Source organism: Neodiprion lecontei, chromosome 6 (genome assembly GCF_021901455.1).
Source record: "Neodiprion lecontei isolate iyNeoLeco1 chromosome 6, iyNeoLeco1.1, whole genome shotgun sequence".
NCBI lineage: Eukaryota > Metazoa > Arthropoda > Insecta > Hymenoptera > Diprionidae > Neodiprion > Neodiprion lecontei.
This window is the reverse complement of record NC_060265.1, coordinates 10,845,015-10,859,801: the sequence shown is the minus strand read 5'-3', so window position 1 is coordinate 10,859,801 and position 14,787 is coordinate 10,845,015. Positions and strand designations below refer to the sequence as shown.

The window sequence follows — 14,787 nt, the reverse complement described above, 5'->3', positions numbered from 1 at the left end:
AACAAAATGATCTATTTTTTGCCAGACTGTACGAAAGGACTAGGGTTATTAATTCGTGGCGTATGTTTTGTTTTTTTTTTTATTAGTCATGTCCGTTCTTGCACAACCCCTTAACGGATGCACCGATTTGGATGGTTGTTTTTTATCTGAAAACGCTTGCTCCCTTGGTGGTCCCGTTAAAATTTAAAAATGATACTGGTATTGCTTATGGTTAATGTTACTGTTATTTTCAATAATTTCATGTCTATTACGCATAATAACAGATTCGCCGAATTTTTATTCTAATCTGAAAGCTTGTGCTCTGCTGCTGGCCAGATGATATTTTCAGAATGGTACTAGTCCATTTATAGCCAGTTCTGGAAAAGCTCAATTCGCATTCCATCATAGCCGCATCTTTTTTTTTTTTTGCCGATATTGAAATATATATCTGCGGTATATAGCCAAAAAAAAAGAAACTTAAAAGTGTCAAATAAAACAATTATTGACAGCAAAATATGACTAACTTCAAAATAATTAAACAATATGGCTATGCTCTGAAACGAGAAAAAGAATTTTTTTCAATCATAATTCGATGAATCAAATTGAACTTTTTGTAGTCGGCGATAAATTTCAATTACACAAAACTACCGTCAATTATTATTCCGAAGCAAATACAATTTTTATCCAATATCGTCTCTCATGTGTAAGAAATATGTGGTTTGTAATAAACGCATGCCGGTTTATATGATTGCGCTACTTTCCTATAGGGGTGGTAAGAAGGGAGCGTTTTGCAAGCGCGTTTTAGCAGCATAGGAGACGGCGTTCTCACAATCAAAGTTGCGTTATCTACCGTATTACTTATCTAAAAGTGGTAGTTTTCAAGCCTTACAAGGTTTGTATCGAAGTTTGTACTCAAAATTGCATTACATTATTAATTAAACTTTGTCGCCGGCAGCAAAAATTTTAATTTGAATCATCAAATCATGGGTAAAATTTTTTTTTTACTCTTTACAGCAGTGATATTATTTAATTGATTTAAAGTCGGTCATATTATTTTTATCAAAAAAAAATGTTTTTTTTACTTCTGAAAGAAAATTAACATCAATTGTATATCAAGAATGTCGTTCAGGTCGATCGTTTTTGTTTACTATTTCGTGGGATGTGAAATGAGTGCAGTTCGCTCACCACGATCTTGTTTCTAATTTGGTATACATTGATTATATATCTCGCGATTCTTCGCGATGTAAACATAAACAATTCGAGAACACACCTGTCGACGGAGCTTCCCAAGAATTCGACAGTTAAGTGGGACAAAATTTTTCAGGAAATTTTTTAATTACGGGTATACGTTGCACGGTGTGAGTCAACTTTCGTAAAAGAGCCGCTGTGCAGTACTTTTCGGCAATAATCAGATTTAACCCTAGAAAAATGTGAAAAAAAACACGATCCCCTTTGACCGTTCGACGATGCAAATTTTACAGAACGGCGATTGCCATGTTTAAATATTGATTGCAATTGCAAATTAGTTGATTTTTTCATTATTTTTTGTTGTTAAAAAGAGAAAACCATTTTCTTCAAACTTAGATCAAGCTCTGTTGCAAATGCCATTTTATTATGTTTAAATCGTTGAATGTCAAAAAGAAAATGTACTTCATAGCTCCGATCAGGAGCACATTGTTGAAAAATCAAGGCGATAGTAATACTAATAGTACCTAATTCGGGAAATTTATGTATATCGTAATCTCCCCGATTTGAATACATTTTCTCGCGTTACGGCTGCATAACCTTGCACGATGTAACTTACACCTATCGTTAACGGAAAATAGGTAATGGCTGGTACTAGCTTAGCTGAAAATTAACTGTTGAGTTTATCGCCGACTGAGTCGCAGAACATCGTGGCACACGTACAGTGAAAGGCGTTACAAGTATAATCTGTTTTATTTTATTACCAACAGTTTTACATTATGCGGTAACAATTTTAATATGTCTATATCTTTATAATATAATATATCATGTATAATAGCAATGAAATTTTTTTTTAGTAGGCGAGTCAATGGTATAATAATTAGCATTAGGTACATTTCTTTTTAATTGTTAATAATTTGAATTCTTTTCCCTGTCATTCTACATTTTCGTCGAAAGAATTATCTGCATGTTTCTCTCTCTTATCTAGCTCTCTCTCTCTCTAACTTTCGTCTATTTATCTTTCCATCGCATCGATGCCGCTCGTTTATAATTCTTGTAGACATTCATTGATTCGGCGTTCTTCCAAGATATAGAATTATTATTATAATTATCATTATTACTATTATTATTATTATTATTATTATTCTTATTTTTATTATTATAATAATATTCTTTCAATCGATTAAGGTAACCTTGATTCGCATAGTGTAACTTAATTACTTTTTGAAACGGCATTAGAAATCGTTATATTTATAATATAATATAGTTGTCAATCTTCTTTAATTTGTTCACGGTTGAATTGATTTAATTACATTCGTCTTCCGTTTCATGAGTGATATGCATATAGAAGTGACGCGGCCACGAGATACACAGGACTGCACGAGGATACGCCGCTTCCTGTTTTACCGTTGGCGCTATTCCGTGGCGGTTTACGTTTAGGTTTCGATTTCGTACGTCTCTTCCTTGAGAAAATAGCATTTGTCGCGTTCGTTGGCGACTCGACGTTGCAGTAGCTAACATCGCAGCAGCTAATACATATCTGGAACGAAATAACCGAATTTATTGATCGATCGATTAGTCGATTTTTGGACAAATTCGCTATTTCGTACCTTCTGGGTGTCGATCGGTACGCATCCCACCGATGCTGGGCCGCACTCGTCGCTCGTTGCACAGCTCTTGCTCACCTTTAAAACAAATTTGGCATTACGTCAATTTCGTAATTTCGTAACGATTTTCGTACGTATCAAAAAATCACTGTGCGTGTTGCATAGCGCAAACCTGTCGAGAGGAAGGCATGATGCTGAGAACTTAGTGCTGAAAAGATGAAAAATGCTAAAACCTGGTGCCTTAATTATTCTAAATGCAAGAATAACCTCCTCAAAAGTTTTTGGGATCAATGATTACGGGTCCGATCTTCGTATGACTAAAGTTCAAAACAGCGGAAACAGTTCGTCGGGCAAAAATTGGGGAAATTTCCAAAATTCATAGGAGAATGGGTTTCACAAGTTAAGTCTTGCGTTTTATGCGATCATCAAAACTTGTATGGCTCGCCGTGTGTGCGTGAAAAAAAATGACTTTGCAATTCCGAGATGAAACCTGATAAATTCAATGTAGAGTAAAATGGAATCCGATAAAAAAAAATACTGTGACAAAAATTGGTTTGAAAGCGTTTTTTGAACACTTTTGAAGAATCTCTCCTCCAAGTGATAATCTTGGAATGAAGAATTAATTTGGGTATACTGAAAAATGTCCGCTTCTGTCTAATTGTAATTTACTCCTGTTTCTCAATCTACGTTGATCTATTATTTACAAATAATTTGAGTCGCGGAGCTCAAGTTCATGTGATCAGCGACTCCCTAATCAAAGCTCTACAACATCTGTAATGACTGATTAAAATCTTCCGATTCAATAGGAGCTCTTTTTCCCGAACTATTCAAAATTCAAAAGCAGACTGAAACTCAGAACGAAGTTTAAATTTCTCATATAAACTGTCATTAGCGAAAGTAAAATTTTCTGAAAATTACCAGACTTTGTACAAAAAAAGATAATGTAATAGATTAATTCGAAAACCGTCAAACTGTTCGGAGGCTGGGGGACCTCAGTGTGCTAGTAATGATCAAAAGATAAAGCATGCCAAAACTCAGCAACTCGACGGTTATAGTTCCGGAAAAACCGATAAATTCTCCTCACCAGTACGCTGTTTCCACGACTGTCTAGAACGTGCAAAGATCGGCAAAAATCCCGGCCCGCCGTTGGGCACGGAGTGTCTATCGCCCATTCGTTGCACATCTGTAAAATAAGAGAAGGAAAAAATTTATGAAAATAGAATCGTCAAAGAAGCTTCCACCCCCCACCCCCAACCCCCCTCCCTCGTCTCTCTGTTTTTCTCTTATTTCCTCTTCCCCGTTTGGTCCTCTCTAAAGATAGCAGAAGCTAGGGAATCGATTCCTGATTATCAGGCAGATGCACAGACTTTAAATTCTTTTTACAGCACACAAAGCATGTTCTCTACGTATCCGTATAATGCATCAAAAGAGTTCGTTGTTCCTTTGGAGTGTATGAAACGTCGTACATATACATAAGTATGGTGTCTCCGAGTAAACAACACAGTATTTTGGGTTGCCTACCACTGAGGAGAACAAATATCGGTACGAGTTACCGGCAGGTAGCGCGATATAAAATTTTCTCAAGTAAGCTGGAACCGCCCGTGTTGCCAAGTTGTGTGGATTTGGCCAAACAGTTGTTTCGTTGTTTATGACCTACGACAAAGGGTTCAGTGATCGAACTCCAGAGCCACGTTAAAGTGATCGTATGACTTGACTTTACCAAAGTGATAATGACTTGGTAGTCTGTTTTACCGATATTTGTTCTCCTCGGTGGTAGGCAACCCAACATAATCGCACGTTTACTTGGAAACACCCTGTATTATGTATAGGTTTCAGGGATCCTAACTGGCCACAATACCTGTAATCGTGCCGAGAAGATGAGGATATTTAGACGCATGCGAGTTGTGTGTATTGTATGATATGTTTACCGGAAATGACACGTGTGTACGAATATATTTCGATGCTGTACCAAGGCCCAGTGTGTATAACGGTTTCTTCAAAAATTGTTCCCCTTTACGCTAGTACGTACACCTTTACATACAGACATACTACGTACATATATTATGTGTGTGTGTGTGTGTGTGTGTATAGAGCTACGTGAGACAAGCGTATAAGGTATACGTGATGTAATATCGCAGCGTTGTACCACCCTTTTCAAGGACAATACAACCGCTGAGCTTTTCCTTCTTGTTGTTCTTTTCCCTCGCATTGTTCGCAGTCCTTTATTTTCGTTTCCCTACACTCTTTTGTTTCTCTTTTTATGTTTATTGTTTGTTTTTGTTATTTCCTTATCATAACAACCGAAAAATGTACTACATGTACATATTACACGCGCGTGGGATCGAGAAAGTTTTCATTACGCGCATAACTGCAATCATCAATAATATCTTTATTGTTTGGAAAATCCTCTGTTTTCATAATATTCGAATCGCATGATCTCACGATGTTGCATTTAACTTTTCCGCTGATCGTCTCAGTTAATCCCAAGTTGAGGAAAAACGCATGTTCACCGTTGTGATATTTTGCACGGAATTTTCCATAGCTTGCTTCTGGTTTAAAATACACAGATTTCAGTAAGCTTCTAACAAGGGAATTAGTTAATTCAATTTATTCAATCATTCCACTCAGTCTCAGTTTGTATCAGCGTGAATTCATTTCAATATTATACGTATACCTTAATCTCTGAAAAATATTTGTGTACTGCTGGACGATCGGAATTTAAATTTGTTGCCAATAATTGATCCATAAATTACACTGCTTGTGGAGAACAGGCGTTACTTTGTCTCTTTTGCAATAATACGGGTCATTGAAACTTTGGGATTCTTGTATGTGTTGCTGCCTCTAACGAGAAGAAGACAAAGAACTGCAATCAGGTGAAAAAGCGCCCGGAGCTGAGCTTGAAATTGCGCGGTGTACGCTTCACCGATGGTGGAAAATCAATTTCAATCTACATTGTACACCTCAGCACGTGGCATAATTTCGCTTTAATGGATAATACGGAGTCTGTGTTTCGCGTGCTCGTGTTACGTACATTATAAAAAACTCGCCACGTGCGGTAATCTGAACTCTCGCGGTTCGAAGTTACCGCGTCTTCTTCGCTAATCAATCCTTACGATCGTATTATAGCCTTGAGGCATCGCTGAGTTATAACGAGATAATTGCAATCGGAAGGAATTAAAGCGACTTATTTACTGTATTTGCAAGAATGTTTGCACGAAAATTACGTACAGCGGCATGGAGTTAGTTTTAAGTAGCATTGATATAAATCAATCGATGCGTTATACGAATTGTGATGTACAAAAATCGACCTAATTCGTCATAATACTCCGACTCTGCAGAGAATAAAAATGGATAACACTATGAAGTCGCTTGAAACATTTGGCTACCTTTGTTCCGAACCGAAATGGAAATAACTTATAAATTTCAATTGTATATCGTTAAGGTATAAATATCGTAGTAAATAAAGATACAGGGCAACGGGTCGTAAGTTTAGTTCGATTGTATCAAATGGTCATGGTTTTTCAAACGTCTGGTGTTTGACACAAGTATATTCATGTTACATAAAACGACTGGACCATTGTACTTCGAACAATGAAGGAATAACATTCGAAACAACAATCGTGGTCTCCGTTCTTCCGAACCCTTTTCCTTTCCATTGCTCAGTTTTTCCGGCAAAAATCAAACGAATACGCCGTACTTTATTCTTGGCAGCATCCGAAGCATCCAAAGTGCAGGATGCAAATCTGGGTGCAATGCTGCCTGGAATGCATGCATTTATTATAAATTGCGCCCCGCGGTTACAGCACTTCGAACTGGATGGATGTAAAAGACTTCCCTCGGTGGCTCATGCCGTGCAACGAGACTTAATACGGTTACAATAGTATTCCACCCCCGTCCCTGACATCGCGCAGCTCCAGGTCGCTCCCAGGTCAACCCCGGCCCCCAGGTCGCTTCCAACTCCGCGGCTCCGCGTCCAACCCTCTTACGTTCTCCTATTGATTAAAACAGCAGAACGCGGAACGTCACTTCCGGCTGGGGGGATAGTTTGGCCGCAAGATAGACGATATTACGGAAACACACGCGCATTTACATATACGCAAATCTGACGTATATCATTGCGGTAATCTCATTCATTTTTCATTTTTCATTTTTCATTTTTCTCTTTTGCACAGCATCCTTGATGTATTTTTCTGCCGTGTAAAAATTCCGAACTTTGAACGAAGGATCTCCCACCGCACGCGTATCTGATTTTATCGTTAGAAAAGGAAATTCGTTCCTCAACCGATTTTCTACAACAAGTACATTAATTATACTTCGAATCATCTCCGTGGAACGATCAATGTTCTAACCATGCACGTGCACACGTATCGTGATTTTGGCTAAGGTAATGAATATAATTTCCAATCAACGACGTGTTTTTCGTAGCAATTCATTGGGTATTTCAAGTTCTTTTTTCGTCACTTCTAACTCACGGTGAGTAGCCTGGACTTTCTTCACTTTTTCTCAGATATCTGAAATCGTATCGCAGAGAAGCCGCACGTTGTAAAGTTGAAGCTCTGAAATTTGAGAATTCCAAGTGAAATCCATCGAAATTCGTCGTTTCAAAAGTACCGTTTCTTTTGTTCAATACTTTTGTTGGGAATTTGCTATACGAACGGTATAAAGAATTATTCAGGGTGTCGAGGACTTGGTCACGCCGCTCTAAGTTCGTGGAAAAATTTCTTCACCCGGGTGCCGAGAGAATGGAACTTCGGTCATTTGATAAGATTGATCGTTCCTTTTAGGCTGAATTTTGACTACCCCTCAATAATACATTGAGAAACTCGAACGCGTATCTTGCAGTGGGGTTGAAATGGGAATTACAGTTTGCAGAGGTCGTTCGATCGAGAAGCCCTTGGCCTCTGCAGGGCTTTAGGGACCGGGTTTTGTTTTCTTTCTCATCCCCGGCAAAAACGCTGCGGTGCAGGAAGCTTTTTTCAGAGGAGATTTAAAAAAAGAAAAGAAAAAAACGCCCATCGACCGCTTTTAGGTTATATTTTCTCAATCTTTCCACCGTCCCGCGGCAGCAGCTTCGGTTACAAAAGGCTTATTAGGTAATATCGTCATTATCTCTAGTGATTATTATATCTATGTATATGCGATGCGTGCAGGTATCATTTTTTATCCCCCTGCAGCATCTATCGTGAGAAGGGTCCACCGGGAACCCTTTTCAATATGAATAACATTTTATCACGAAAAAAGGAAGTGTGTCCTCAGATCCGCGCCCTGCACGTATTATGCGTACATATTTCTCATCGTGATTTCATCGCTCATTAAATAATTTGTAACCCCCCGGAACTTTGATCTGCTCGTCTTTAATTTCGCGTCATTTCGTCGGGTTTGTAAAATTTCAGTGCGATTGAATTTGTGCAGTTGACAATAATTAACATCTCGCATGGACTTGAAACAGTGATCGGAGATACTCGATCAGCATCTGTTCGTCCACATTTCCTCTTTCCTTCATGTGAAACCCGTCAACTGCAGGCAAACGGCTTGGCAACACAAAGTTTGCAGTTCATATTCTCGGAGTCTGTTGTTGATCTACAAAATTCATCCATCATAGGCAAGATCGAATGTTCAAAAATGATATACCACGTATACGTACCTGGTTGTCGCTGACGTTGACGCAGGTGTAGCAGGTCAGGCCTAGGTAACGAACAGAAAATTAAACAATGTTATTTCGAGCACTCTCTGCACGTCGAGGTATACATGTATAGGGCGTGTATGTGTATATACCGTGAGCGGTAATGAAGTAAAATTACCGCGGTACGCAGCTGCTAGACCTAAAGGCAATGATCTGTTTGTGAGCAGGTAGGTCGCCTAGCTTCGCCAGAGCTCGACGATATGAACAAAACGATTTTGTACGGCCATAGAGATAATACGTTAATCCTATCTGAGCGCCGGCGTCGCTGTGCATTTCGAAGGTTTATATTATATATACGGCGTTATTTCAACTCGCTTGTATTATTCTGTTATACGCTCATTGTACCTATAAGGATGTGAAACCAATAAGTCTGTATGAAAAACTCGGTGACGGAACCGCCATCAACCCCTTGTCATACGAAACCGCGTGACACTTGGAGCTTGGTAAAAAACATTTCTCAGAATAATATACAAAGTGCGTGCGTGCGCGCGTGTGTGTGTGTAGCAGGAAAATGCGAGAAAAAAATCCGCGAAATTTTACTTGACGTGCATCGTGCATATATATATATTAAGGTGGTCCTTATTCAGGGTATTGAAGAATTTTTGCCAGAGCAATCCCCCAAACCAACTTCAAATAATTCGAAAACAATCGCCTAATTTTTTCAGATTTTTACATCCAATCTAAGATAGTCCGCATTGTGATCGAAGTTTCTTATGGAAATTAACATGGGTAAAACTTTTTTTCTCAATATATATTTTATTGCAGGATTAATAATGTTCCAAATAATCTGTAACCGCGAGGTTTTGGTGAGAATTAGTGCTACTATCTGGGAAAAAATGCACATCATCGTACGAGGTAATCTAGACGAATTGCACAACCTCGAAACCTGACTTTTTTTTTTATTTAGAGGAAGTGCAATTCGTCTAGATTCCCTCGTACGATGATGTGTATTTTTTTTTTCATATAGCATCACTAATGCCGACTAAAACCTCGCAGTTACAGATTTTTTGGAACATTATGACTTTCACGATAAAATATATAATGCGAAAAAAAGTTTTTCTCGCGTCATTTCCATAAGAAACTTCGATCACAATGCGGGCTATCTCAGACTTGTTGTAAGAATCTGAAAAAATTTGGCGACTCTTTTTAAATGATTTGAAATTGATTTCAGTGATGGGGCTGTAAAAATTCGTCAACCCCCTAAACAAGGACCACCCTTATATATATATATATATAGATATACGTATAAATATTTTAGGAATTTTTTTTTTTTAAAGAGAAAGAAAAAAATGAAAAATACAAAAAAACCTGCAACGGACCGAATAACAGCGCTCTTCTCCGCGGGCGCAGCAAAACCGGGGGTATAAACGAAGCGAAAGAAAGTTAATACCGGTAAATTAAGTTGTTTCGAAATGTACCAAATACCCCGGAGGTACTCTTTTGTTTCGGCCAGCCCCCGCAGAATATTGCGAACTTTCTGCTCTTTTTCTGTTTTCTCATTACCGTTTCTTTTTTTTCTCCTTTCTTTCTTTTTTATTTGCCTCTTACCGTTCTTCTCTCTCTTTTTCTTCGGGCCTCCATCCTTCATTCTCTATTTTTTTTTTTTTTTTCGCTGTCCACCTGATTTCGCGGGATCGAGCTTTAGGCGTCCTAAACATTCGCGCAACTTCCATCGCTGGTTGTAAACGCAGCTGTACAGAGACCGTGCGCGGAGCCAAGTGAAATTAATCAATTATCTCCGATTCACGACGATTGCACGTACGCCGCTTGGTATAATAACGTCGCGAATTTGTGGCGCGCGACGGATCATTGCCGGCTCCGTGATGATATTTAACCAGCGAGTTTACGCGGACCCGTTCTCGTCACGTGTACACAAATCCACGAGCCCGCGAACAATAAATATGTACCCCTCTGTTATATACGTACTATATTCTATTCGTGTATGTTATAAAATTGTATGTATGTGCATATATATATATATATATACTCTCCACGTACGATATATCTCCTCGTCATCAGCGGTAGTCGCCTTCACACCGCTGCTCTTTTGTTTCGAGTCTTCATTTCCATTCCCGGATTGGACGTTTCTGCCGCAGGTCGTTTCCGCAGCCAGAAGCAGCCCGACCATCACCCACGTGATCATTCCTTACATCTCTGATGCACACGAATATCAAATTAATTCTGATGTCGGCCTAGGGCGGTTCATTACGTATCGTTTCTCAAGATTAAATACACATTTACGATATATAGATATAAGAAAAAAAGATCGCTCCCTCGATTGAATTCGGTACATGTGACCGCAGCGATCGCGAAGACGGCTAATTTTATCGACCGGTCGGTTACGTCGGCAATGCAGATTCAAACCGCAGCGTGACCGCCGGCCGTCCGTGAAACAGACTCAATCTTTGTAAAAATAACATGATCCATGACCGTTGAATTTTGTATTTTTGGGTTAGATTCGTTGTAAACGTAATATTAAAAAAAGTATAAAATTCGACGGGCATGGATAACGTTATGTTTTCAAAGATTTCGTGGCCGGCCGGCGGTGGCGCTGCATGCTTATTCTACGTTGCCAACAGCCGATTCGACAAAGAACTAGAGGTCTCAGAATCATTGCCACCGAGTGTACGTACAGTGTCTACCTTGAAACGGTGGATAAATATAAATCCATTCTTCATATTTACTTGTACGTTCGTTACATTTCAAAAATTTCCCAATTGGTTCTACTAAGATACGTATAGATATATTCGAGAAATTGTGGATTATTTTTGAAGTGAGAAAATTTACTTTAGCTCTCACTGAATATTTTTTACTCTGTCTGAGCGTGAAATTGATGAATACGAAATCGTGCAGGAAGCTGACAGCAAAGTCGCAAACACTGGACCTTGGAATTCATTACTACCGTAGATCCGATCATCGAACTTCTTTAATTCTATTCGACATCGACAGGGAATACGGAAAAAGAATTAGATTCAAACTTAAAACTCGAATTGACCCGCCACTGAGTAGAAGCTAGAATTACAAATCAAGTAAAATGCTTTTAATTCTCGAGTCTAAAATTAATTGAAATACCAGAATTAGTGTCTCGAAATAGAAATTATCGGAGGTTTGCTTTGGGGGGTTCACAGACGACTGTCTTCCGAGGGCGAATCAATTTCGTATTTCTAACAATTCAACCCGCGTTTAATGACCAATGTACGTCCACTCGAATATTGTATACGAATATTGTCAGATTACCGGTTGAAAATGGTCCAATTAAACGAGAGGATTGGTGAATCAAATTCAGCACACCGACATACCGTTATATGCAGCCTAACTAATTGCAATGTTCCATATACATATCAATTGCAGAGAATGGAAATTGAGCCTCATACTCTTTTTCGTTCCACTCATTCGCGTATAAAACGTATCGTTCCCCGGAATTTTTAGTATAACAAATATCACTGGTATTTCAACCGATTAAGAATAAAGTTCCGGTTCACAATCAGTAAAGAATATTATGCATCTTCACCATTTTCATGGGAAATCGGCAAAGAATTTCATAGTTAAATTCACGCAACTAAGTTAAAATCCCAACACTTGCATTAAAGCAAGAATATTCCGTTTACCAAGTTCAGAATATTCGAACAAAATGTTGTACGCGTGTATCTGCAACTACAATACGAAATTCATGTTATTTTCTGTGAATAACCGGCTAAGCTGCAGTGTCAATGTTATTATATGAAAGGATTTGGTATCCCTGCACATTTCGCATTGAATTCCAGTCCACATATAAAATAAAAATACACGACGGTAGGTAAAAGTTGCTTTTTCGCACCCGAACAAATTTGTATGAAATACTCCAGTATACATACATATATATATATAGTGTATACAAAACTACACGTTACAGAAACACAGTTCATCGTGTGAAGTGTATTGGAATGAAAAAAAAAAAGAACTGATATACTTTACGACCTGCGTGACCTGCAGTCGCTAAAAGTGAAAAATCGATCGGATTAAGGACGACCGTTTTGCATTCTCGTAATTTATTTATAACACCCACGGGAATTCGGTTCAGATCAATTTCAAGAACTGTAACTAGTAAACTTGTCGTCGACTATGACAGAGTTATAAAATCGAATAACCCTGTAAATAATGAAATACGCGAGTAAGTTGTAGGGTATAATATTCTGAAATGCCTACGTATATAGACCAGCGTCAAAATCCTTCGTCGTTTAATTTTCGTCCACGACTCTTCTCCGAGCTGAGCAATATATTGATCGAGCCACAATTCTACGTACATATAAATTATTACAGTATAATTCAAGGAATTCTCATTTAAGGGTGTAGGTGCGCGATGGCGATAATTGGCTTTGTTTGGCTTCGAGGTACGTCGAACGGTTGATTGGAAAAATGCTTACCGCCCTGAATAATACATGCAACACATGCATATTTACCATCGGATATACGTCTACCAATTTTTATCGTTCGTGAAAGAAAAAAAAAAAAGAAAAAAACATACTCCAAGCGGTAACTTTCGCTTGACCATCTTATCGCACTCATCCCGCATGCTTCAGGCTGCAGTAAAAGCTTCGCGTCCCCGTTTTAACACCCTGCTGATACATATTTCCACTCGGTAGGTACCTTATAATACATAGAAGAAAGCATGTAGCTTAGACCCTTGTACCCAAGCACACCGGGGGCATCATTTCATATTTAGATAATTTTGGGTGAAAACTTGCGGAAGAGTTCCCTCGTTCAAACTTTGTCTTTACACCACCTAGCCCTCCCTTAATACAACCCTCTAGATTCGTCTCCGATGTACGCGGCTTAGCGGGTTTACTTGCATCTTTGACTCGGGTTCTCATGAATTTTCCAACAGCATTCATTCGCTTCTTCCTTTACTTTCATGTCAAAAACCTGCCGCGGTGCTCAGCCGAAATTGTTTAGTCGTTAAATCGATGCAGCGTCCAGTCTTCAAATCCCCCTCCCCCCCCCCCCCCCAAATAATTATCGCCTAATCTTCTTTCTTTGAACACGAACTCTGATGAGCCTTACTTTTGAAAAGATTCAAAAATTCAAATTTCGCGTAATATGTTCTCTCTTCTGTTGTGATCCATGAATTCTGGTACTATTTTGAGCGTTGAATTTAGAAAATTAAACTTATTATTTTACCCTACTGTCTCTCGGCTTCTGTCATATGCAAAGGACGGTAAATCAAAACAAAATTACAGAAGATGGCTTCATGGTTTCAAAATGTTTTTTTACAAGGTTCGTTTTTATCAAGAAGGGAAAATTCATTCGAATCATAAATGTCGTAGGTTTCGTTCGATATAATACACGTATAAAAGTAATTATATAGCCTTGGAAATTTTGAACTCTCAAAAATTTCTTCAATTTACAAATATCGCTGGAAATTTTCGCTTCGAATAGCGAGCTGTACAGAAGTTACAAATTAGCTTGATTGAGGCGATAGAAATGAATACTACAGTTACTTTTAAAACATGTCTCTGTGACTTTGGAGGTATAAACTCATTTTAATTCATTGAAACAAACCTGAAATCGCTGTATCAAACACCGCTTTGTGAGCCGTACTAAACTGATTTCCAAATAACTTTAAACGAACAGAATGTACGCTATCAGTATGCATACATCGAGCAATTTGATCAGTGAACGGGCTACGAGTTCGTTGATATAATGACAGTGGAAAAAAAAAAAAACAAAAAAAAAACAAAAATCAAATCAACTCATTCCAGTCAATTTGTGAATTCGGGAAAACACGACCCGCGTTCCAAAAACCGAAACCAGCTTCTAATCATATCCTGCATACACTGATTGTACATTGTTCGGCAAAGCAGCGCTAGCGGCGCGATGCGGCGTACTCGAAATTTTCACCTGACGATGTCCGATGAGGACAAACCTCCAATGATTTATTCGGGTAAGAACCGAAGGGCGGTTCGAAACACGGCGTTGAAATAATTATAATGTATACGAAAACTGGCATCGCCCCATTTCTCATTCACCGTTCGCGGCCTCCTTCATTGTTTAACGAACAATTAACCGAGAGAATCGCTTTTAAGTCTCGATCCTTCCACCCCTCTCCCGAAGCTCCCCTACGAACAACCAACTTGACGAGAGTCGCGCTCTCTCTCTCTCTCTCTCTCTCTCTCTCTCTCTCTCTCTCTCTCTCTCTCTTTCTCTCTCTTTCTCTCTCTCTCCGCCGCTTTCGCGATCTTGGAAGTGGAAACGGCCGATGTACACAACTAAATGCAAATATACGAAACACGTACTCGTCAGCGAAGGCACGAGGGGGAGGCTCACGAGGCCGAAACCAGGGCCACTTCGCCGCTT

General features: G+C 38.9%; 1 protein-coding gene across 2 annotated transcripts in view; it reads right to left on the bottom strand.

Moving 5' to 3' along the window:
• Positions 1–1,898: 1,898 nt before the first annotated feature.
• Positions 1,899–14,787, bottom strand: part of LOC107225352 (ly6/PLAUR domain-containing protein 6B-like) — a 30,455-nt gene continuing 17,566 nt past the window's right edge. For both annotated transcript variants that reach the window (XM_015665783.2, XM_046743103.1), the window contains 5 exons: positions 10,453–10,608; positions 8,416–8,456; positions 3,856–3,954; positions 2,775–2,849; positions 1,899–2,704 (listed from right to left, as the gene is read on the bottom strand). In XM_015665783.2, coding sequence (XP_015521269.1) covers positions 2,492–2,704; positions 2,775–2,849; positions 3,856–3,954; positions 8,416–8,456; positions 10,453–10,597 — 573 coding nt within the window. In that variant the 5' untranslated portion in view covers positions 10,598–10,608 and the 3' untranslated portion in view covers positions 1,899–2,491. The remainder of the gene's footprint in view (positions 2,705–2,774; positions 2,850–3,855; positions 3,955–8,415; positions 8,457–10,452; positions 10,609–14,787) is intronic.